The following is a 23,229-nucleotide window of genomic DNA, read 5'->3' on the forward strand; positions in this document are numbered from 1 at the left end:
TTGGGACGGAACTTTTGATTGCTACCAGGGCCCCCAAAACGGCTCCGGCTCCGGCGGTTCTGCAGCGCAAAAGCAGCGTTCCGCGGCGGGTTTGTTTAAAACTTTTACGACGATATACTGTTTTGTTAATCGCTTTTTTTTTATCAACGATAACTTTTGAATCCTTCGCCTTTGCCTCTTTATGCCTTCAACAAGAGTTTTGTTTGTCGTTTCATTTCTCCTTTCAGGCATGCAGTACCATGTTGCTATACTTATGCTTTTCCATTCAAATTCAACATTCTAACGATTAAATTGTGGCTTAATAAATGGAGTGTTTCTGCGACCAGTAAAAGGGAGGCCGCGGAAGAGAGAGAGAGTGAGAGACAGACAGAGAGAGAAGAGGAAAATTGGAGACGATATCGAGATGAGAGCGATGACAAACCTTAAAAAAAACATCTTTCCAGGATAAACTTGCTTTCGGATTATACAATCATCCTTTTTTTATTATTCACAATTAAAGACTTTTATAACGTGCCGACAAAGTTCATGCGAGTTGCATCGAAGATGCAGTGGGATCAGTAAATTTCAGATCAGTTTTCTAACACCTGCTATCGGACCCTTCGTTCGGACCATTAATTTGTTGGTTTTGCCGAAGTTATCATTCATTATGGGCACATTTCGTAGTATCGGTTAACCGTGTTAAAGATGCTGAATCATCAAAGTATGTTTCAATTGTCTGTTCTCTCGCCTATAAGCAGTGCCCTCGGTAGTGTCCACCAGCGGCGGTACAGCGCCCATAGTGTGGCGGCGATAATGGGATCAGGCGCAGCAGCAGCGTGATTCCAATCACGGAGAGACAGATAGCAAGAGAGGGAGAGAGAGAGAATTCGGTGGCGTGTACGTGGGCACCGTCTGTTATTGACCGTGACACAATCCGTCGCGTCGCGTCGCGTGCGTGCGTGCGTGCGTACCTAGAGGGAGAGCGAGAGACGCCGCCGCAAAAACCGCCTGGGGCACTGGTCGTCTGCTCCTAATTCCGGTTCCGGTTAATCCAGGGAAGCAGCAGGATGGCGGGCAGCATCAGCAGCAGCAGCAGCAGCACTAGCAAGTGTTCCTACACAGTCGGGCTGGTGTGCCTGAGCGCGGTCGGGTTCCTGTTATCGCTGTACACGTCATACGTGGAGCTGCGAGCCGAGCAGGACCGCAGCTACCGGGCGATGTGCGACATCAGCGAGCGGATCAGCTGTACCAAGGTGTTCACCTCCAGGTAGGCGACGCGCGGGGCCATATGGTGGAATATCTACCCTTCCCTAGGTGACCTTCGTCCCGCCGGATCGATTGCTTAATCTCTCACGTAAACCTTCTCTCTTTCTTTCTTTCTTTCTCTCTCTGTTGCAGCTATGGTCGCGGTTTTGGGATCATGGGCAAGGTGTTTGGTCCGGCGTCGCCACTGAACGTACCGAACGGGTTCTATGGCATCTTTTTCTACTTCGTGGTGGCCGGGCTGAGCTTCAGCGATAATGTGCGTGTTGCCCGGCTGAACAGTTACCTGATCCTGGCGGCGAACGGGCTGTCGCTGTACCTCGCCTACCTGCTGTACTTTGTGCTCGAGGACCTGTGCCTGGTGTGTGTCAGCACGTACGCCATCAACCTGATCAGCCTGATACTGGCGCTGCAGAAGATCCAGCTTCTCGTGCGCGAGGAGCAGGTGATGCGGGCGATGGCGCGCACCAGCGGCAAGCGCGACTAGAGCGCCGAAGCGCTGCTATAGGTTCCTAGTTCCTAGTTCCAGTTCCGGCTCGTTCCGCCACATTTGGTTTTTTGCCGTTGTTTGCCCACCCGTTGTTCGTTCTCCGTTGTTGATGCCAAATTAAAGCAAACGCGATTGATTCGCGTTTTTCATGCAAATCGAAATCGTTCGTTGCCTTATTGTAATAAAGCCCAAAATAAAAGGGGGAAAAACACCACTGTGTAAAAGGTGTTTGTCTCTACCTAATGCCGTATAAGTATCGTTCTTGGTAGACTCTCGATAATGGAGCATAATTTCGCGGCATAAATTTGAAATTTCCACTTCTCACATGTTTTCGTTATGTTGTCTCATGTTTTGACAGTTCTGTCTCATTCCTGCCCATGCAGAAAACAACAAACTTGCCTCTCACTCACACAAACGTGTTGCCTTCTCACTCTACCTCGCATTGCCCGTCGATCTACACGTCACCACCAGCAGCAGCCGCCGACAACGACGACCACGACGACAACGACGAGGACGAGGACGATCCGTGTCGAGGCCGCCCGTGGAAAAGGCGCCGTAGCCGTAGTCCGGTGTTTGTGAACAGGCCGCATTTTCCCGTTTTCCCCCGTTCCCTCGCCCCATCAGCTGCTCCACCGCAACGAGCGAGACGATGGCGATACTGCTCAAGCGCCCAATCGGGTCGCTGGTCAGTGGGCTGAGCAGTGCGACGGGTGGTGGTGGCCGTACACCCTTGCTCGGTTCCGCGGTAGAAACAACAGCCAACGGTGGGCCAACCACAGGGACCATCACGAATCCGGGCGGTGGCGGCACAGGCCACAGCAGCAGCAGCAACACCACCACCCGCCAGACGCTCACGGTCGTGTTCCTGTGCGTGGTGTGGTACGTGGTGTCCAGCAGCAACAATGTGATCGGCAAGATGATCCTGAACGTGTTCCCGTACCCGATGACGGTCACGATGATCCAGCTGACCAGCATTACCGTGTACAGTGGACCGTTCTTCAATTTGTGGGGCGTCCGCAAGTACGTCGACATCTCGTGGCGCTACTACATGAAGTTCATCGTGCCGCTCGCCCTCGGCAAGTTCCTCGCCTCCGTCACCTCGCACATCTCGATCTGGAAGGTGCCCGTATCCTACGCTCACACCGGTAAGCCATCCCCACAATCCTCATCCGTATGCCATCAGCCAGCAGCAAGCGCCGCGAAAAGCGAAACGAGAAACCGCAACACGCGCAACCCCGTGATGATGAAACAGCGTGAAAGTGAAAGTGTTACATCCCTCGGCAGCTGCTACAACTGCTGCTGCTGCTGCTGCCGTGGCATGCTCGCTCTCGCCACGGTGAACTTTACGCATTAACAACAGCAGCTGACTGTTACCGAGCGAGGCATGTCGAACGCTACAATCAACCGATAGCTCGATCAACGGGCGGTCAACAAACAACCGAAACGATTCAGCACGCAACAGTGCGACACGTTGCCATACATCTGTCACAGCTGTACCGATACTCAAAATTAACCTACACCCTCCACTTCTCTCTCTCTCTCTCCTTCGCGCACTCTCTTTCTCTCTCTTTGTAGTCAAGGCGACAATGCCACTGTTTACGGTGATCCTGTCGCGGTTGATCATGCGGGAACGGCAGACGAAGGCCGTCTACCTGTCGCTGGTACCGATCATCGTCGGTGTCGGGATCGCCACGCTGACCGAGCTGTCCTTCGATGTGATCGGGCTGCTGAGTGCGCTCGTTGCCACGATGGGCTTCTCGCTGCAGAACATCTTCTCCAAGAAGGTGCTGAAGGAGACGGGCGTGCACCACCTGCGGCTGCTGCACATTCTTGGCCGGCTCGCCCTGTTCATGTTCCTGCCGATCTGGTGCTACGTCGATCTGTGGAACGTGATGAAGCACCCGGCGATCGTACGTAACGCTGATAGCGCACAGCCCCCACCCTCCTTCGATCTTCGCCTCCACTCATCTGACCTCTCTGCTCTGAATCGCTTTGCAGACAACCGGAGACTACCGCGTGATTGCTCTGCTGTTCACGGACGGCGTGCTCAACTGGTTGCAGAACATCCTGGCATTCAGCGTACTGTCGCTGGTGACACCGCTCACGTATGCGGTGGCGAGCGCGAGCAAGCGTATCTTCGTGATCGCCATCTCGCTGTTTGTGCTCGGCAATCCAGTCACCTGGCTGAATGTGTTCGGCATGATGGTGGCAGTGCTGGGTGTGCTGTGCTACAATCGGGCCAAGTACTTTGCCCGTCGCCATCAAACCCTGCTACCGTATGCCTCCTCGGTCAACACGGTGCGCTATCAACCGCTACCTACCGGCAAGGGCCCCCCGATGGCACCGTCCCAGAATGTGCTGCTGGCGGCGAACGAGGCGTTCTTAGGGGGCCTCGGTGGCCCGACCGGTGCCACGCTGCTACCGACGACGGCAGCTACTGCTACGACAACCATCTCCACCAGCACCAACGGCATGATGCCGGCAACGGCTGCGTCGCTCGGTTTACCGGCCACATTCAATCCCACCAGCCTCAACGCCGTCGGTACAACCACAGCCAACAGTGCCAACGGGAGGCTACTGTTCGTCTAGCGAGGCAACCAGCGCAGCGCCGCTCGTTCGTACGATGCCTTTTCCCTTCGCTTCCGTGTTAGCATTAGTTCGTTAGTCGTACGGGATTGCTCAGCAGATACACAGGGACACATGGGCTTCGCATGGGCTGTTTGGTGATCGACATTGGCCTACAGATCGATCCGACCGATGGATGCCCTGGGAAAACGGTAAGCGGTTGCCGTCGCTTTTCCCTCGTTTTTTTTTTTAATAGTAAATGTGCATCAGCCGCAATGGCCGCAACCGAGTATAGATAGTAAGAGCAGAGAAGAGAGCTAAAGGCAGAAGGCTGCCCTCCCCGTCTCAGGCGGAAGGAGAGATTGAAGTGGAACATGTCAAGCAATCTGGGCCCAACAATGGCCCTTAGGAATATTTAATTATTTAATTACCCCGATTACGAATCAGACAACGCCTACTGTTGCACTTATCATTTCTTGCAGTTTAGCGTAAATTGTATTTTTCCGACACCGTCCCTGTCTTTCCGCTGCGTCCTAACAAAAAACAACAATCCTTAATTGCTTGTCTGGCTGGTCTTTTTGAAACAGTATTTTCCCTGCCTAAGTACGCTTGATTTCCTGTGGGTTTTGTAGCACATATTATTACGGGTTATGATTTTTTTTTCTTACTTTTTCGTTTCTCACACTCAAATCGCTCCATCACAAAAAAGCCGTAGAAGCTAGGATGTTCTGGCCGTCTCTCAAAGTTTTACTCGCGTACTCTGAACCTGACAGGATCGCCAGCAGACATGGACCTTCGACAAACAATGTAAATAGAGCAAGCGGGCGACCGAGGAAGAAAGTTGTGGGCGACCTGGAAAGGGGGGCGGGCATCGTCGGGATGAGGCTTACGCCGTTTTGAAATCCAGCGAAAATTCTGCTCTTAATATCGATAGGAAAGATAAGTAGCAAATTTTTCGCTGTGTTTAGAAACAGCGTTAGAGGTATTATTGTAGACAAAACGAACGCGAACGACGAGAGGGGTGAGTCCATTGTTTTTGTGCAAGAATTCTTAATGCAAATGACCACACCCGAAGCGCAATTTACATCCCGGGGGAACCATCAGTGCTGGGATGCTTCTGAGCCCCAAACGCCCTCGATTTGAGAACTGTAAATATGTAGGAATGCACTCCCCTCAATCTCTCAATCTAATAATCCTTGGGAAGGGGTAGATCGAAGGTAAACGAAAGTAGCCAAGGGCCGTAGAAGAGCTACCGATTATAAATTAGCGAGAAAAAAGATTATGTACTTGGTTTACGGACTCACGGTGAAGGGTCTACAAAGGTCCACCGGTCACGGGTCCTCCTATACCTCTAGCCTTGTATAGGTAGGAATCGCTCGGTAGTTCGGTGCTTTGCTGGGCTCTGTGAGATAAGCTGAAGGGATGTGATCAACGGTTGGTTAAACAGGGAGCTCCCGATCAATAAATGTTATCAGAGATATCCGCGGTTGAGACACCTGCTATATGGTGGCTTGGCCACACTTTATTGTCTAAAACATTGGCTGAAGGTATATGTACAATCAAGGATTAGCAGAGGGAGGAATGGAACGAAGGTTTCGAGGTAGTAGTAGCTGCCATATGGGGGGAGGCAGCAGCAGCAGCAGCAGCAGTGTGCTAGTGTAACAGCGAAGAAGCGAAGATCTGCCGCATGATCTGTGGCAGCTGGTCAAGGTTCATGCAGACGAAAGCCCGATCGGCGGCCATCTCATTAGCGACGACCTGCGCCTCATCGCCCAAACTACCGATGAAGACGACGTGCGCCCGTACCTTGGGCAGCTGACGACCGAGCGCGTCGTTGAGGCGCCGGGGCGAGATGCCATATCGCGCAAGGTTCGCATCGCTCAGCACGATCACGATTGCTTCGTCGCAGTCCTCGCGAGCCATCTCGTCGACCGCCTGCTCGGTGGCGGCCAGCGTATGATCACCGCTCCAGCAGAACTGCGAGTGTGCGTGCATCATCTTGAGCGTCTCGAGCCGGCGCTTGTCGTCCTTCGGTGGGTTTTTGTCGCTCACGAACGGTATGACGACCGCTTCGCCACTGTGCCCGACGATGTCGTACCGGATCTTCGCCTCGAACCCATCGAACGCCTCCATCACCATGGCGGTCGCCTCCAGCTGCCGATCGAGTCGTCCATCGTACCCGTTGAAGCGATACATCGAACCAGACACGTCGACGACGAGCTTGAGGCGCTTCGGGCGTTCCTGCGGTTGGCCAGGTTCCGGTTCCTGCTCCGCCCGCTGCTTGTAGATCGCCCGCTCGCCGGTAATACCCTCGACCAGCTTGGTGTCGTCAAGCTCGCCGGCTGTTCGGTGTTTCTGCCACTGGCGCTCGCGGGCTCGCGCCTGCAGCGCCTGCAGCGTGATGCGTAGCTGCTGTACCTGCCGTCGGACCGGCTCACTGTACTGCTCGTACACCTGGTGCTCGTACGGGCTCATCTGAATCTCGCGCAGTTTCTCCTCGAACGCCTTCCGGTTCATCTCGCGAGCTGCCTGCTTCACCGACTCCGGTACCGCATCTTTCTCCGCATCCGACAGCTGGTGAACGGGGTGGCCCCCGTCAAGCCGGTATGGTCCACCCTTTCCACCGAGTCCAGCCGTATCGCGGCCCCCGCTTCCACCCGCCCACGTATTGCCACCGACGTGCGGATCATTGTTCGGGTCGACCTTGCCATGTTTCGGTCCCGACACACCCTTACCGCTATGACTACGCACGGTCAGCTGCAGCTTTCGCTGGCGACGCAGGGCAGCAACCGCTTCACAGCCCTCCGCGTACTCTCCGATCGGTAGTCCGTGCCGTAGCAGTACCGCCGTGACCTGCTCCAGCGTTTCCGGTGCGTACCGGTCGTGATCGAGCACGTTACCGATCAGCTCGGCCAGTGGGTCGTCCGGGAACCGCTCGAGATGCTTCACGATCGCCACCACCTCTCGGGTCGAGTAGGGATAGTGCAGGGTACCGGCATCGGCCATATCACGCAGCTCGGCAAACGCATCGACCAGCTGGCGGATGAGGGCCGGCGAAACGCTCGGTCCGTACTGGCGCAGCAGATAGAGCTCCGAGTCGGGCGACGGATTGTCGACGGCGTGGCAGGAGAACAGGTCACCGAGAGCCGAGAAGAAATCGTTACCGAGGAAGGGAAAGCCGGGTCGATTGGCCAGCACCACCAGACGGAAGTCGGGATGCGTTGGGATGAGCCGATCATCGTCGCTGGTGGCCGCAGATGGTGGGCAGATCCGGCGACCGTCCGATAGCAGCATCTCACCGTTCTCGACGAGCGTCTTGAGGATGCAGGTCACGTGAATCGGTGCCTTGTCAGCCTCGTCGACCACCAGCACGTGGCCAGCCCGCACCGCCTTCACCAGCGGCGAGTCCTCGTACTCGATGCGCCCATCCCGTACCGTCGCCTGCTGCGTCAGCGATTGCACCGTCGTGTCACGGTGCAGCTGGATGTACTCGCGTGGCCGATTCATCAGCTGCAGCAAGCGGTCGGCGATCTTGTTCTTACCCACGCCCTGGTTGCCCACCAGCAGCAGATGCTCGCCGAGCAGAAAGTCCTGCAGCAGGCGCTCCATCAGCCGCAGATGCTGCGGTACATCGTAGAACACGATGTCGGGCACCTTGCTGACGGCATCCGTCTGGTACCGGGGCACCACCGTACGCCCGAGCCGGAGCATGGTCCCACCCTCCAGTAACTCGACCAACGGTGCCTTCGAATCGGTGCCGTCCGGCTCTCCCGTTGCGGTCCGGTCGGGCTGTCGTATGCCGGTGCGTTCCATCGCCGAATCGAGCACGTTGCGGGCTAGGTTGGGCATGAACTTGCTAAGGAAGGTGGCGTGCACGATGTCGGCAGCGTTCCGTTGGGCCGCTCGCTCACCGTACTGACGCAACCGGCGGGCAATACGGAGCAGCTGGCGCGTGGACAGGTTGGCCGAGAGGGTGCGCATCACGGGATCAGCTGAGGAGCGCAACCGGTGCGCTAGGTTCACGATCTGCTCCATCGTACCGTCGAGCGGACCGTGCAGGGTGTCCAGCAGTGTACGTTCCTCCCGTTCGCTCAACCCGCGCACCTCGTGGAACAGAAACAGGTTGAGCGTTTCGGGGGCGATCCAGTTGGTCGCCGTACCACCGTGACCACCCTGGACCTCACGGCGGCCATTTGGTTCGGCTAGCGCTATTATACGGAAACCGGGATGGATGCGCAGTAGCCCTGTCGTATCTAACGTGCCACGGTTCTCGGTTGCCAGCATTCGATCGTAGCGCTCGTGGTGCAGCAACCGGCGCCCATCGTACAGCTGCATTTCGCGATCGTGCACCAACCGGTGCAGGATGGCGAGCGTACTGTGGTGCAGCCGGTGAATGCCATCGAGGATGACAGCGTGACCAGCCAGGGCAGCCGCGAGCAGTGGTGAGTCCTGCCACACCGTGTCCCCGTTCGGTCGCGTCGTGCGCTTCTGCAGCAAATCCCGGGCCGTCATATCCTGGTATAGGACCATCGTTTCCGTCTGCTGACGGTCGAGTGCTAGGCACAGCTGCTGGGCAAGCACCGATTTACCGCAACCACGCGGTCCCACCAGACACACGTCACCGACCGCGATCGTCTGCAGTAGGTCGGCTAGCAGACCGGCCTGATAGGCGGTCGGGACGTAGCGATCACGCGGATCTAGCGGTGCACCGGTGGTGCGGACTGGTGCAGCGGTACCACGCGCCACCTGCAACGTAACTGGAATGCCACCGGTGTGTGGTTTAAGTGAAACCTGTAGCAAACCTGCCGGATCGTTGGCCGCTGGTTCGACGGAGGCAACCGTCAGTGCGGGTAGTACCCGAGACCCCACGTTCTCCCCCTGCGTCCCGTCCTTGGATGGACCACCGGGTATCTTGAGTGAGTCGAGCAAGCTGGCGACCAGTCCGATACCTTCCTTCTCGAGAAACACGCGGTAGGGGTAGAGCCGTTCGAGCAACTCGTGCACCGTCAGCGAACTATTGTTGCGCAGGAGCAGCCCAGCGTAACGAAGATTGTCGATCGGGAAGTCGGGCAAGGCACCGGACGTGGCCGATTGAACGGCATAAGCGAACGAAACGAGGCGCGTGAGCACGTCGGGTGGAGCAACTCCACCGGCCAGTTCCTTCACTTCGAGCAACACCTCCACGTACGGTAGATCCGGTACGTCCCGGGCTTGAAAGCGGGAACGGAGCGGTGGATCTAGTGGTGCCCCGCGATACCGAGGCACCGGCAGACCGAGGGCCACCACCCGAAATTCCTCCGATACGCGTACCAGCCCCCACCGGTCTAGCTGCTCCCGATCATAGCGCTGGTGATAAAGACGGTGCAAAGCGTATGTGTGAGAAAGTGTGAATCTTCTCTTTCCCCCTTCCCATATCGTACCTGTCGCAGCGAGTCGTAGTTCTTGGCCGAGATGAGAAACCGACCATCCTCGAGGTGCATCTCGCGGTTCTCCAGCAGATTGTTCAGGATTGGCAGCACGTTCCGCTCCGCCTTCTCCACGCCCTCGATCACGAGCAGGCGGCCCTCGGTTGCTGCCCGGACCGCACCCTGGTTGTGGTAGGTCGCTGTCCCGTCCCGGATTTCGCGCCGCTGCTTCAGATCGCTCTCGGTCGTGTCACGGTTCAGCAGCACGTACTCGACCTCGCGCCGCGTCAGCTCGGCGTACTGCATCACGAGATGGCGCCGCAGCCGACCGGGCCGCCCCAGCAGCATCATATCCTGACCGAGCTTATCTTTCTGCAGCATCCAACGCAGATGGTGTAGCCGGGTTTGTGACAGGTGCTGTTGAGCCTCGTGACTCTCGGCACCATCGGGCCCTTTAGCGGTGGGGATAAAAGGGGAAAAAAAACCGGGTTTATGTTTTTGAAGCCGCTCCAAGGAGTGAGGCCACACTTACCGTAGTACCCCGTTGGTACCAGTTCCGGATGACGGGGCGCTTCTACCTCCATCGTTACGTCGCCGATCTCGATGGTAGCTCCATCGTTTGTAGTGCTGCTGGATGCGGCACGACGAACGCTCCACCACACTGTCGAATCGCTCCCGGTAGCGGAGGGTTGGTGCTGGTGTGCCAGGATACGCTTGAGCACGTTGATCCGGCGGACGGTTTGCACGTTGCGCTGCATATCGTTGCGCTCGAAAAACAAAAGCTCCTGGTCGTCTACTGCTTGCCTAACAGCGTGCGAGCCAGCTTACGGGTTGAAGGAAGAAGGGTCCAAAGTCCGTTGTCCGTTGATTGCTGCTACTAACTGCGTACTCATTACGAGCGTGCGCCCACTCCTGTATCTATGTGGAGGTTGCCGTTGCTCCGTGCTCGTGACGATTGCGGTTCGTTGCGGTGTTGTTGGCGCTCGATCTGTCATCCACACACTGTGTGTGGATGACATTTCGAATGTAAACAGGCAACAAGATTAAAAAGACGCACCAAAAAAAAAAAACAACAACGAAAACATTGCGTACGAGGAGGGTTGCGGATTGCCTGGCTGGCACACACTCTTATCCAGGTTGGTTTTTTAATGATCGCGCGCACAGGCATGCTTCTCTCACGAGCCCGAACCCGTGCCAGTTGCCTGTTTTTGCGAGGCAGCTACCATCCGCAGCGTACGATCAGTCTGCACGGTGCCACGCAGCAACAGCAGCAGCAGCACTCCAGCCACGGTGGATACCGACAGCAGAGCAGCTGGGAGCACCGGTCTAAGCAGGAGGGAGATGACGAAAACCGGTGGAGCGCAGCGAGAAGTATCGCCACAGTGTCCGGCGCGATACTGGGGATGCTCTCGTACCTTACCTACCATCGCACGGTTCGCGAACGATCCACGGATTGCGCACTCTTCAGTCTGCCAACCGTTTCGGCCATCGGGCTGACGCGTGAGAGTACCGATAGCACCGATACGGCCAAACCACCGAGTAGACGCCGACAGGAGCTGAACTTTATCGCGGATGCTGTCGAGGTATCGGCACCGGCTGTCGTGTACATCGAAATCAAGGACACGCAGCGCGTCGACTACTATACCCGCGAGCCACTGACCGTGTCGAACGGGTCCGGTTTCATCATCGAGCCGGACGGGCTGATACTGACGAATGCACACGTCGTGGTGAGCCAACCGTACACGGTCGTGACGGTGCGGCTGCAGGATGGTCGCACCTTTCCGGGTGTGGTCGAGCACGTCGACCAGCGGTCGGATCTGGCGACCGTGCGTATCCAGTGCAGCGGGCTGCCAACGCTCCGGATGGGCTGTTCGGGCGATCTGCGTGTTGGCGAGTTTGTGATCGCGCTCGGGAGTCCCCTAGCCCTGAGCAACACCGTGACGGCCGGTGTCGTCAGCTCAACGCACCGGGCCTCCGAGGAGATTGGGTTGCGGGGCCGTGACATCAACTACATCCAGACGGACGCCGCCATCACGTTCGGTAACTCGGGAGGGCCGCTCGTCAACCTCGATGGCGAGGCGATCGGCATCAACAGCATGAAGGTGACGGCTGGCATCAGCTTCGCCATTCCGATCGACCATGCCAAGGAGTTCCTGAAGCGGATCGCTGAATCCGGTGGCGAGAGAGCGGGCCGGACGGGTGTGTTCGGGTCGGATGGTGCAAAGGGACGATCGAAGCAGTATCTCGGCATCACAATGCTCACCCTGACACCGGACATTATCGGTGAGCTGCAGCGCCGCAGCCCTACTTTCCCTGCTAACGTGCGCAGCGGCATTCTGGTGTGGAAGGTGATCCGTGGCTCGCCGGCACATGCGTAAGTTTACCTCCCGGTACCACCTCGTATTACTCGCAGATGTCCATCAAAATCCACTTTCCCCATCTTTCCTCTTCCGTAGTGGCGGTATCTCGCCGGGGGACGTCATCACGCACATCAACGGCAAGGAAATCAAATCCTCGAACGACGTGTACGACATTCTCGCCCAGCAACTGCCGCTGCTGACCATTTCGGTGTTTCGCGATGGCCAGACGCTTACCGTGAAGGTGCTACCGGTGTCGCAGCGGTGAAGGGAGAATGAGAATGAGAGGCCGGACTATATATACCTGGACGTCGTATTTATTTTGTTGATTTCATCTGCATTAAAAACAAGCAGCTACTGCCACTTCGTTCAATTCAAATACTGCCTCTTCATTCAATCACGTGCGTGCGCTTCGTGCGTCGAACACCGGCAAACCCGTAGGAATGGTTTGGGGCCGCAGCAAAGACGCGTCTCCTCTGCTATCTCCTGCGATTCTGCGCTAACTAACCGTTACATATTCTAGCCTAGCTACGTCTAATCTTTCTCTTTCCCTCACTTTCACTTTATGACAAAAAACAAAAAAACAAAACAGAACACAAGCTCTCGGCGACGGTTCAACAGCGGCGGCCCATCGCCATCAATCATTGACCACCAATTGGTCAATGGTGCTGGTACAACGGCAGATCAACCAATAGGATCTCTAAGGAAACCGAAAAGAATAGAACCGGATGGGAAGAACGTGTCAAATCATAGCCAATTTCATATCTCATCGCGAACGCTCGCTCGCTCCATCTCCCAAGCAGTTGCGGCTCTACTTGCTGCCATTGGCACCGTTGGTACCGGCTAACACCCGGTGCGTGTAGAACACGTCGTAGTTGTCGCTGTAGTTGCGCGGTAGCGGTAGCTCGTACGTGTCGGCCGCCAGGTAGGCGGCACCGAGCGCCATCGTTGTCTTCAGGCGTAGCAGCCGCAGATCGTACGGGAAGCGTCGGTCGTGCAGCTCGCGCACGAACCCGGGCCGCAGCAGCTCCCAGCTTAACCAGACCGAACCGACGCACGCAACACCGAGCTCGCCACCGTGATCGAGCAGTTCGGGCGAGATGCGCTGCTGAAGAGCGCACACCGAGCGGGCCAGTAGCCGGCCCGCATCCTCGAACAGGGCTCGGCAGAGTGGATTGGTCTCCTCGATGGCGCAGCGTGCCAGCTTGGCACACAGGCCGGCGTAGGTCGTCTTGCAGAACCGTCCATAGCAATGGTCGAGCAGATCGTGCTGCGTTCGCACGCCAAAGTGCTCCTGGATCAGCTCCCACACGCGATCGATCGCCAGCCTGCTCGGCAGCAGGTTATCCAGATGGTCAAACACCGTCTTGATCGCGTTGCGAGAGATCCACCAAGCTGTAAGGGAAAGCGGGAAAGCGAGAAAGGTTGATGTACAAAACGAGGAAACGGTAGTTCGTCCCCCTCCCGGCGACAGACTACCTACCACCACCCTCGTCACCGATCATGTGTCCCCAGCCACCGCAACCGTGCGTGCTACCGTCCGGGTTGCGCAGCAGCGTGTTGGAACCGGTGCCAGCGATGATGACCATTCCGCCGAACCGTGACACCGCCTGGATGCTGCCGATCGTGTCACTGCACACGACGTACCGTTCGGCCACCGTCGGATAGTGCGTTCGCAGGTACTCCTCCAGCTCCCGGTTCGTATCGTCCGCTTCGGCCCCGCTCAGACAGAGCCCGATCGCGGTTAGCTGCTGGTCGTCCGGTAGCTGTGCCTCCTGCTTCGCGGTCCGTACCATCGCCGCAATGCGCTCGGCGACACCAGCTATACCGACCGCCCAATGGTTCGTGCTCGGGCCCTTCGCCCGCCCAACAACCGCACCCGACGCATCACAGATGACCAGCGTCGAGTGCGTAGCGCCGCTGAAAACGTTACCAAGAGAACGGGGGGAGGGCTATCAGTGAAAGTCAATTAATGATTAATTTACCGAGGAGGAGAAGATAGAAGGATAGATTTGCATCCTGCCCACCGATCGATCGATCGACCGCATGGATTACGCGTATTTAATGAAAAAGATAAGCTGCACCCTCGGCGGGGACTCCCCCGTCAATCAATCCGTCCACTTGATCGTCGCAATATGCGCGATACCCGACCATTAACCAGCTGATAAGCATTGACATGCCTCGTCCTCGGCAGTGAAGACGACACTGCTGACACACTGCACCATATAGATGCACGTGTACACGTGTATGAGAGAGAGATAGAGAGCGAGAGAGAGTGTGCGTGATAAGCGCAAAACCGTGGCCTGCGAAAACCGTTCATGGTTAACCCCCCGATAGTCCCCAACCGATCCAACCACGGTTGTTTGAAAAAAAAAACATAAGTCCAAGGAAATGTCCAGCTGGAACACCAAAACACGCTCACACGGTCTCTCGGCTTCTCGCGGCCTTCTCGGCGTCGCCGTCCATCGAATAGCTACGATCGAGATGGTGGAAAAAGGTGGAAAATCAATTATTCACAGCAGAACCTAGGGGCGCTTGCTGTCCATCATCACACGGACGTGTGGTCCCACTTCCTTCCTTGTCCATCCCGTGCCAACCGTGCACCTGCTCTGCACCGTGCCCTGATAAATGGCATTTCGCGCCAACGGGTACCGCACACACACACATCGATCGATGCTATCGGCGATGGGATGATTTAACGAGCCATTAGCGGGCGGCACAGCGGCCCGCGGTGTTAGGCCGTTAGGCGGGCTTATCTTTCCCCGGGGCCGGCCCGAGTGCGCCATCCATTGTCGAGTGACTAGCGACAGTGACGCTCCTTCTCTCTCGCCGGGCCGGGTTATCAGATCGAAGATGTGCACTTGACAGTGAAATAGGATCGTTGCTGTTGCTGCTGCTGCTGCTGCTGCTAATCGTTGGCCCTTGGCATAGCGCGCATATTGGTGTCGGGGATTGCTTTGTCTCGGGCTGGGCCACGGAAAAAAGGGTTACAGGGCAGGCAGGGCAGGGCCACGCAGGGCAGGCGCACGGAGCAGGAGCACCGGTCATTCCGGTGGTTACTGTAGCGACCGTGCGCGTGCGTGATGCAATCACACCATCACGATGCTCGTTTCCATTTGCCAACTTTTCCATGTTTCCAATTTTCCACGCTGCATCTCTCTCTCTCTCTCTCTGGCACTTTCCCCCTATTCGTCGCCCGGGATGCGCTTACGAAAGCACTTTTCGGCAGTGGACGGTGTGGTGTGGTTTGATGGATGGGGTGGAATTGGTGAGCTGTGGGTGTGGGTGAGTGTACCACCGCGATCAAGCGGAAAAGTGCAGACGTGCACGTTACACAACGCGACCCGCTCTAGCCCGCCAATTTGGCTGCGCACCACTCATGTGGGCGGCCGCTCTGTGTGTGGGGGGTTGATTGTTGCGAAGGCATCGGCCTCAGCAGGATTTCCGCGTTTTCTCCGTCCGGGTCCGTTTACCAGAAGCCACCAGAAGAAGGGGCCTCAAGTAGAATAAGAAGAAAAGCAAGCAGCGACATGACAGAGGCAGAGGCGCATTGCTGGATGCTTACCCTTCCACACCACCGATGTACATGTTCGGTGAGGTGCGTCGTCGGATTTGGTCCGCTATTTGATCCGCTGCTGTTCGCTGTTGCTGCGCTGGAACCACCGATCAGCCACCTCCGTGGCAGGCTCCGTGTAGTCGGCGACGACTTTGGACGACTTTCCCTTTTTTTTGTTGTTTGTTGCTGTTTGCTGCTACAATGAATGCTTGTGTGGTATGTGCTACGTGCTTTTGGGTGTGAGCTGTGTGGCCCGTTGCCCGTTCTCCTTCTAGAGCGCTTTCTCTTTCGTCACCGCCGCGCAGCCACCGCGAGCGACTTTGCAAGCGAGCGAGCTCGGAATTCGTCGTCACCTAGAGGCCGTCACTTGGGCTACACGCCACCCCCTTCCCCTAAAAGGCCACCAAAAAACCTGATTCGGGGAACAGAGAAAAGGAGAGAGAGGGAGAGAGAAAAAACAAGATCAGCTCAATTGACTAGCCAGGACTGACCAGGCCCCCCCGGGGCTGAGGGGGGGGGAGGTAGACTGATTTGATGAACGACGAGAATTCCCGACAGCAGCAGCCCGATATTGCACACTACTGGCACCACCCACCTCGCACACTCTCTATCCTCTGTCCGGTAAGAACACCTACTACCGGCGACCGGAGAAACAGCAGCAGAGGCACCACTTTGCGGTCCGAATGCACGGAGCAACAGTAACGGAATGGCGACCGGAAAATGCCGACGGGGACTAGACGACCACCACTCAACACGCGCTGTTCGCACCGAGGGCGGCCGACGGGGTCCGCGAGCTTAGCGCGCGCGATTGGTGACGATGATGATGTTGATGATGATGCTGATGATGATGGCGAACTTGCTAAACCACAATAATAGGAGCCCGGCTTGGCGGGTCGGGTGGAAGGCGCAGGTGGCTGGAACAAATAAGATCGCAACGAAAGGGGGTAGCGCGTCGGAGTGTTCGCGCTCGACACCCGGGCCCATTCGAGAGTGAAAGAGATGGGGAAAGGGAAACCCGTTCTTCGCGCTGTAAGCGCCACGCGTTCACTTCGCAGGCAGAGGAAGAGAAATATGATTGTCGAGGTGGGGCTGCACGCGCGCTCGCTCGCTGGTGTAGCGACGGGTATCACGCGTTGGAATCGGTAGCATGGGAAGTATCTTCATCTTCGCTCAGCTGTTCGCCAATCATTAGTGGTCGCGAACACACACGCACAGACTTGTGCCAATGATAACAACTCACATGCAGATCAATCTCCAATATCCACGGTGGTTGGTGCCAGACCGCGAGCGGCACCAGCAGCAGAAGGACTTGCTTCCGGGATGTAATCTCCTGTATACAAACAACACTGCGACAGCTGACAACAAAAACACACAAACGCAGTCTCGTGACCTTGACTTTGAAACGTGGCACGCGCAGGGGCTGCGCGTGTGGAAGAGTATCAAGGATGCGGCGCAATGTTGTTGATGTAATATACAGCTACACTGTTCATACTTTTTTGAAATCATTTATCTATCGTCCGCGTGGGCTGACATCATTATTCATTCAATCAGGGAAGCCCAGACGGAATCAAAATGCGAGTTTCTTTTGCTTTTGCTTCGTGAAAATAGCGAATTTTATAGACGAGTGCACAACCGGTAACCTACCTTCAGGCGTTTATGAGCTCTTCGGTCGGACTCGTTCCATTTTCCGGGTAAAAAGCAATAACTTACATGTAGCATGTAGCAACAATGGCACGATAAACTTTGGAAAAAACATTGGAACATTTCGGAGAAAACATGCTAGAGCCCCGAAGCGGGCCTCATAAACGGGCGTAACCGGCCGCTGAATGGGCACGTCTACACGGCTTGAGCTACTATGTACAATCCCAAAAACAGCTGTGTCTTCTTCGTTGTTTTGGTTTCAGTTCAGCAATCGTTGTACGCAGGGTTTTGATTCGTGTGCTGTAAAAGTCGCAAGAATATCTTGTTCTACATGACATGCCGTGGATATTGAATACACCTTGCCCAAGAGTGCAGCCGTGTGTATTCTAGGAGTTTATTGTTAAGAGACTAGACGTTCGTGTCCAACTGGGTCTGTGTTTAATCATTCAATACTGCTTGCGTGTGCCGCTGCATCCTGCCTGCCTGTCTGCCTGCCTGGGTGTGATCTGCCAGTCATGGCGTCGTTCAACCGGCCCGTCTACACGATCGCCTCCATCCGGCAGGAGCTCGCGGACAATACCCTGCAAGCCAAAGCCATCATACAGGTACGCCCAAAGAGAGAGAGAGAGGCGGACTGGTGCGAGCGCTACTGCACCATTGACAAAATGTATGCAACCGGATCTTTAAATGTTTAAGAGACCCGGTTGCATACCTTTTTGCCAATGACGTGGATTTCAGTGCTGATGTTTGACCACGGTTTTCACACCTTGTTTCTAGGAAACGTTAGCGTTCCGCGGTTCGTTGGAGGAGCTGAATGTGCTGAATGAGGCGGGACGGGAGAAGCTGGGCAACTTGCGTAGGGGCATCGAGCGGCTAGATATAATGGCACGGGATCTAGGCGATGAAGCGCTGTACAATGAGGTGGAGGGCCAGCGGAAGCATTATGCCGAGTGAGTTGAATCTCGTTTCTTTTCCCCGCCACTCTCCTTGCTATTTCTTTGTCAGACGTTTCTCTTCTTTGACTCACACCGCACGCACAGCACACTGCAGCAGTTCCGGAAGGCAAACATCAGCACGATGCTCGAGATCGAGAAGGCGAACAAGGAGGAGCTGTTCCAGCTGAGCCCGAATGCGAGCGAGATGCGGCAGCGCTCGGGCAAGGGCCACCGCGCCACGACGATGATACGTACCGCCACGCACCGGCTGCAGCAAGAGAACGTCACGGAGCGGATGCTTTCGATTACACAGCAGCTGCACGACACCACGCAACGGTCGGCCGCCAACCTGGAATCGCTCATGAGCAGCAGTAGCGTAGTGGAATCGACACAAAACGAGCTCCACAGCACGTCCGGCTCGATAAGCAATTCCAAGATGCTGCTGGAGAAGTACGGCCGACGGGACGCAACCGATTTCGCGGTCACCGTCTTCGGCGTGATGTTCTTCTTCGCCACCGTCATGTTCGTGCTCTGGCGTCGGTTGTTCTGATGATCACATGTGTGCAATCATCACCCTGTTCCCCTACCCTATTCCCTTTGAGGCGGTTGACCATTCTTGTTAAGCTCGGAGCATAATTATAAGTATCATATAATGCAGTGAGAAGCGCTTGCCCAGGTTCTGTACATCTATATCACATAGAAGGGATATATCACATAGAACGGCTGTGATTTTTGGACCCCTGGTGGACCGGTGAGGTGAGGAACCCACTCCTTCTGGTAGTGTACCCAGTGTTCGATCGGTCGAATCGATTACGAAAGTCATCCGACAGCATCCCACCAACCAACCAATCGGCTGGCAATCAATCAAGCAGCTAGAGGACCCGCCAACCCGCTGGTGGCCAATAGTTTCGCAAACCGTAAGTACTAGCAGGATGTGTGTGTGTGTGTGTGTTTTTACTTTTTTATTTTACACATTAAATGACGTTTCCGAACTCGGATCTAATCAACGGTCAGCAACGGTCAACCTTCTTTATTGCTCTCGTTAACACTGCAACTCATTAACACGGCTCCCAAGGTTCAACCGTTGGGCAATCTAGAGCCCCTGCTAGAGCCACCGCTAAACACCAATTGCCACTGCCTGCTGCTGCTGCTGCAGCTGATAACCTTCGTCGCTTCATCACGATTCGTACTCTACGCTTCACGCTTCTACCGTATTACGTACACTTAAGGCCTACGCTCTGTATCTGTTAATACTAACTGCTGGAGTGCTGCCGGACGTGCTCAGTACGGACAGAAGGGGGCCGCTGGATACGGTGCCCGGCCGGGCATGGCGTACGGGGCCGGGTTCACTACCCGGCAGATGTCCTTATAGTCGCGCCCCTTCGCTTGCCGCTTTTGCGATGATGCGCTGGTGGCCCGGGTACCACCGAATCCACTGCCACTGTTGCCGCCATTACCACCACCACCACCACCACCTCCACCGTAGTAACCGTAGTACTGGTTACCACCGTAACCACCACCGGAGTAGGTGGGCTGGTAGGCGGCAAAGCCGAACAGCTTGTCGAGCAGGACGGGCGAAGCATCAGTGGTACGTGTGAGCGCCAGCAGCCCAATCACGGCCACCACCAGCAGTGCCACCAGTGTGCTTGGTGTGTGATGCATGATTTGGAATTTCGTCCGGCAAAAGGGGGATCTGCTTTGACACCTGCGTTGTCACGTTAGCCCCGTTTATGGTGGTGAATGTGGTGGTATGTTGCACCTGTATGCTGCTGCTGCTGCTATCCACGTGCTCTTCGCTTTAGGTCTCCACAATGGAGGTGTCTGGGCTGGCTGCTTGCTTGCTAATTGACGCACGGCACTGGGATCACACTTTTTTGATTGGTTGATGCGCGATTGGTGCGCAAGCCGGTTACTAGAGCGCCGGTGCTAGTACTGCTGCTGCTGCTACTGCTGGGCGACTTCACAGCCAAACCGGTGCGACTAATTGTTGATCGGTGGTGGCACGCGGCGATCGCGGTGTACAGTCTTCGGGGTATGGAGGACCGTCTTTCTCTCTCCTCGATCTCTATACCTAATCACGCGGAGCATAGACACGGTTCTGAACGGTGGTACCGTACCGGTTGCAGGCTTTTATAGGAATCACTGGTTCGCACACGTGTATCCGCGCTCGCCAATCGTCCTGCGGGATCGCCTGTTCTCTCTACCTCTCTCTCTTGCTCTTGCACTTGCTCTTGATCACCGTGCATCTAACATGTAGCGGTTGACTGTGTGCTTATGTTTGCGCTGAGCATCTTCAACCTAACATTGGAGGTGGAGAGCGATAGATAGAGATAGAGAGAGAGACAGAGAGAAACAGGGAGAGAGAGAGAACACGCGCGCGTTGTATACCGACTGGTGCTCTCGCGGAGCGTAAGATCCTTCACTATGATGCAGCCTCTATGCTGCTCTCGGGCTGCTGGGCGGGTCTGCAGCAGAATGAACTCTGCACGTCAACCGTGACCTTGACTTCGGACGGGGGCACTCGAGCGCAGTTAGGGTCACCAGCGGCGATCAAGGTGACTCACGCAAGGGGTTCTTCGGGTTTATCTGCTGCGTACACATGGGCACAAACGCAGGAGAAGGTTCGCAATGTTTGTTGACCAAAATGACACAAACCCTAGAGGCGCACCGATCGTGTACTGATCGAGCTGTCCGTAGTTCCCCTCGGGCCTAGCGTCAGGGTCTACAGCCCCAACACGAACTCGGACCCTCCCCCGCTTAACTGTCCGGCATGCGGATATGTAGCTGCTGCGCCGGCGAGTTCGCGTTTGCACAGCATTTCCGCCTTAAACCGAAGCACCGCTCCAACAACTAGCAACTTTCTGGTGGGGAGGGGGGGGGTGGCTTTTGGGGTTAGGGCAACACCTGGGCCACCACCCAAAAGCCCTAGGCGTGCGCCTTTCACAAATGCGGACTGTGCGGTGGTCGAAACGGGATTCCGGTGATCGTGATGACTCAGACGTAACGAGTATGTGCCCTCTAGTATGCTGCTGCTGCTGCTGCTGCTGCAGCTACAGGTCGTGGTCAAGGTACGTGTCGCGTGCTATGCGTGCGAAAACCCGCTACATCAGGTCCATCAGGCTCCCTGGCGCTTGATGGCAGGCAACAGGTTTCTGTCTGCTGTCGCGATCCCCGAAATTGTCCTTGAATGCGGTGAACACACCCTTTCGCGGAAGCTGAGCCCTTCTGCTTCTTCTTCTTCTTCTTCTGCTTCTGCTTCCCTGCATAGATGTTGCTGTTGCGCAAATCGGCAGCTAGAGCGATCAAGAGCGATCGAGCTGTGTCGAACCTGCTGCACGCCAGCTGCACACGAAATGCGCAAAACACGCAACCCCGGAAGTGTGCGCTTCCCCTCACTTCCCTCCGGTCAGCTGTCGAATTATCGGGGAATCGGAATTTGACTTTGGAAAAGTCCATCGAACCTCCTCCTTCCCGTTGCTTGTTGGTCGCCCCTTATCAAAGCCACCCCTGTGTAAGAGATGCGGAACGGATGCGATAACCAGGATGAACGTCTCGCCGAAGGTCGCTTCGTTCTCGGGCACGCACGGGTTTTGATGTCGAGGCTTCCGAAGGTTTGTTTACGCGCCCGCGCGGTCCGCAATCAATGCGCGCGGCCATTCAGAAAATAGGAAAAACAAAAACACATGCGCTGCGTCGCCATTAGCGCAGCGCCGTTTTTGCGGGTGATTGTGGGCTTTACGTGCACCATATGCGCACCTTTCACTCGTCGGTTATGCTGCGGCGGCCCAGACCTTATGCTGCAACAGCCAGCCAGCCAGTTCGGTGGCTAAAAATATCTTTAGCCACTTAGAAGCCACCCACCACGTGGGTTTGGATGGTGTTATGGGAGGAGAAGGGCGATGGGGGTGGGAGGCGGTTGGGGGGGGGGGGGTTTGCTCAACATAAAAGCGTAGTGTAGTAAGTGCACAAAGAGCACAGCGCCAATAAAAAAAGTTAACAACATCAATGAGAAAAAAAAAAACGAGAAAGAAAAACATGAAATAATTGCCTTCGGAAGGAGAAGGAGGAGGAGAGGGAAAGCATGGCCGGTTAGAGAGAGAAGAGAGAGAGGCGTGCACTATGGAACCGGTTGGTAATTACTGCTCTCCATAAAACGCTCCTCTGGCCACCGTTTGGCCCCAAAACCATATAACCTGCACATTATCGTGTCGTGTGTCGCACGCCGCAGCCAGCAGCCAGAATTCGCGGGCCGCGCGCGCGCGCAGAAGGTTTCGGAGGCCAGCATATTGTATATAGATAGGCATTGCTGGGCTGGCTGGCAAGTGAGTGGCCACCTTGTGAGCGAGCGCGCGCGCGCGCCTGCGCCCGTTAACTCGAGTCAAAACGTGATTTATTAAAGCTCTCCTCCACACCCCGCCTGAGTGATCTGCCCGCCTAACGAGTGGGCCGGCTGCCCGCGCTACGCGGGCCCTTTTTAATAGCTAATCTTGTCCGACCCATAGCACCTCGTTCCGCTCCTGGGGACACCACCTGAATTGCATTATAATGGTGCATCGAAATGTCAACTGGATGTCACGGCTCGGACAAGAATCTGCGCAGCGGTGCCCGGGAGTGGCTGCTTAGAGTGCGCATTGCGCCAATGCGCATTGTACCGACCGACCGACCGAACGACTCCAGAAAAGCAATTATATCGAGCCAGAATTTTTGGAATTCGAGTGAGGCTCGGCTCGAAGCGGCGCGCTAGGTTTATGGTTTACGACGCCGGCGGGCTATTACACAACGTCCACGGGACACATGCCGCCTGTGAAGTGCGAAAGGGGGCTTGGCGGGGGGGGGGGGGGGTGGAATGTACGAAAGAATGAAAATCCCCTCGGTGGCCCCACCGGGCCCATGCACTATCTGTCACCTCACACAAACACGCGCGCCGTCATTCAGCAGCTCGAGCAGGATGGATGCCGGCTGCATACTGATGCGTTCGGTGTTCTAAGCCAACCACGCACGCTCACCGGAATGGGACATTACAATCCACCGCATAATA

General features: G+C 56.0%; 7 protein-coding genes across 9 annotated transcripts; 4 read left to right on the forward strand and 3 right to left on the reverse strand.

The window, feature by feature from the left end:
- The first annotated feature begins 865 nt into the window (after positions 1-865).
- Positions 866-1,964, forward strand: LOC125949956 (vitamin K epoxide reductase complex subunit 1). The gene is made up of 2 exons (XM_049677469.1): positions 866-1,246; positions 1,378-1,964. The coding sequence occupies exons 1-2, from the start codon at positions 1,047-1,049 to the stop codon at positions 1,727-1,729; spliced, it is 552 nt and encodes a 183-aa protein (XP_049533426.1). The 5' UTR covers positions 866-1,046; the 3' UTR covers positions 1,730-1,964.
- A 250-nt stretch (positions 1,965-2,214) lies between these two features.
- On the forward strand, positions 2,215-5,775 carry LOC125949619 (solute carrier family 35 member E1 homolog). The gene is made up of 3 exons (XM_049676845.1): positions 2,215-2,877; positions 3,308-3,642; positions 3,731-5,775. The coding sequence occupies exons 1-3, from the start codon at positions 2,382-2,384 to the stop codon at positions 4,319-4,321; spliced, it is 1,422 nt and encodes a 473-aa protein (XP_049532802.1). The 5' UTR covers positions 2,215-2,381; the 3' UTR covers positions 4,322-5,775.
- On the reverse strand, positions 5,755-10,704 carry LOC125949262 (von Willebrand factor A domain-containing protein 8). Its single transcript, XM_049676154.1, has 3 exons — positions 10,235-10,704; positions 9,718-10,154; positions 5,755-9,643 (listed from the first exon to the last, which is right to left on the reverse strand). The coding sequence occupies exons 1-3, from the start codon at positions 10,458-10,460 to the stop codon at positions 5,951-5,953; spliced, it is 4,356 nt and encodes a 1,451-aa protein (XP_049532111.1). The 5' UTR covers positions 10,461-10,704; the 3' UTR covers positions 5,755-5,950.
- Positions 10,705-10,783: 79 nt separating this feature from the next.
- Positions 10,784-12,358, forward strand: LOC125949623 (serine protease HTRA2, mitochondrial). 2 transcript variants are annotated; one of them, XM_049676867.1, is made up of 3 exons: positions 10,794-10,838; positions 10,901-12,076; positions 12,159-12,358. In XM_049676867.1, exons 2-3 carry the CDS (start codon positions 11,106-11,108, stop codon positions 12,325-12,327), a joined length of 1,140 nt encoding a protein of 379 aa, XP_049532824.1. In that variant the 5' UTR covers positions 10,794-10,838; positions 10,901-11,105; the 3' UTR covers positions 12,328-12,358. The 2 variants fall into 2 exon arrangements, with proteins under 2 accessions (XP_049532815.1, XP_049532824.1); XM_049676858.1 differs by having other exon boundaries at positions 10,784-12,076.
- Positions 12,359-17,072, reverse strand: LOC125949714 (N-acetyl-D-glucosamine kinase). 2 transcript variants are annotated; one of them, XM_049677035.1, is made up of 4 exons: positions 16,856-17,072; positions 15,625-16,027; positions 13,543-13,979; positions 12,359-13,454 (listed from the first exon to the last, which is right to left on the reverse strand). In XM_049677035.1, the coding sequence occupies exons 2-4, from the start codon at positions 15,645-15,647 to the stop codon at positions 12,871-12,873; spliced, it is 1,044 nt and encodes a 347-aa protein (XP_049532992.1). In that variant the 5' UTR covers positions 15,648-16,027; positions 16,856-17,072; the 3' UTR covers positions 12,359-12,870. The 2 variants fall into 2 exon arrangements, with proteins under 2 accessions (XP_049532992.1, XP_049532983.1); XM_049677026.1 differs by lacking the exon at positions 16,856-17,072 and adding an exon at positions 16,211-16,648.
- Positions 17,073-17,502: 430 nt separating this feature from the next.
- LOC125949828 (uncharacterized) lies at positions 17,503-18,848 on the forward strand. Its single transcript, XM_049677243.1, has 3 exons — positions 17,503-17,861; positions 18,034-18,206; positions 18,297-18,848. The coding sequence occupies exons 1-3, from the start codon at positions 17,772-17,774 to the stop codon at positions 18,739-18,741; spliced, it is 708 nt and encodes a 235-aa protein (XP_049533200.1). The 5' UTR covers positions 17,503-17,771; the 3' UTR covers positions 18,742-18,848.
- Positions 18,849-19,132: 284 nt separating this feature from the next.
- On the reverse strand, positions 19,133-20,304 carry LOC125949994 (keratin, type I cytoskeletal 10-like). Its single transcript, XM_049677533.1, has one exon. The coding sequence runs from the start codon at positions 19,851-19,853 to the stop codon at positions 19,473-19,475; it is 381 nt and encodes a 126-aa protein (XP_049533490.1). The 5' UTR covers positions 19,854-20,304; the 3' UTR covers positions 19,133-19,472.
- Between the last annotated feature and the right edge of the window lie 2,925 nt (positions 20,305-23,229).

Source organism: Anopheles darlingi, chromosome X (genome assembly GCF_943734745.1).
Source record: "Anopheles darlingi chromosome X, idAnoDarlMG_H_01, whole genome shotgun sequence".
NCBI lineage: Eukaryota > Metazoa > Arthropoda > Insecta > Diptera > Culicidae > Anopheles > Anopheles darlingi.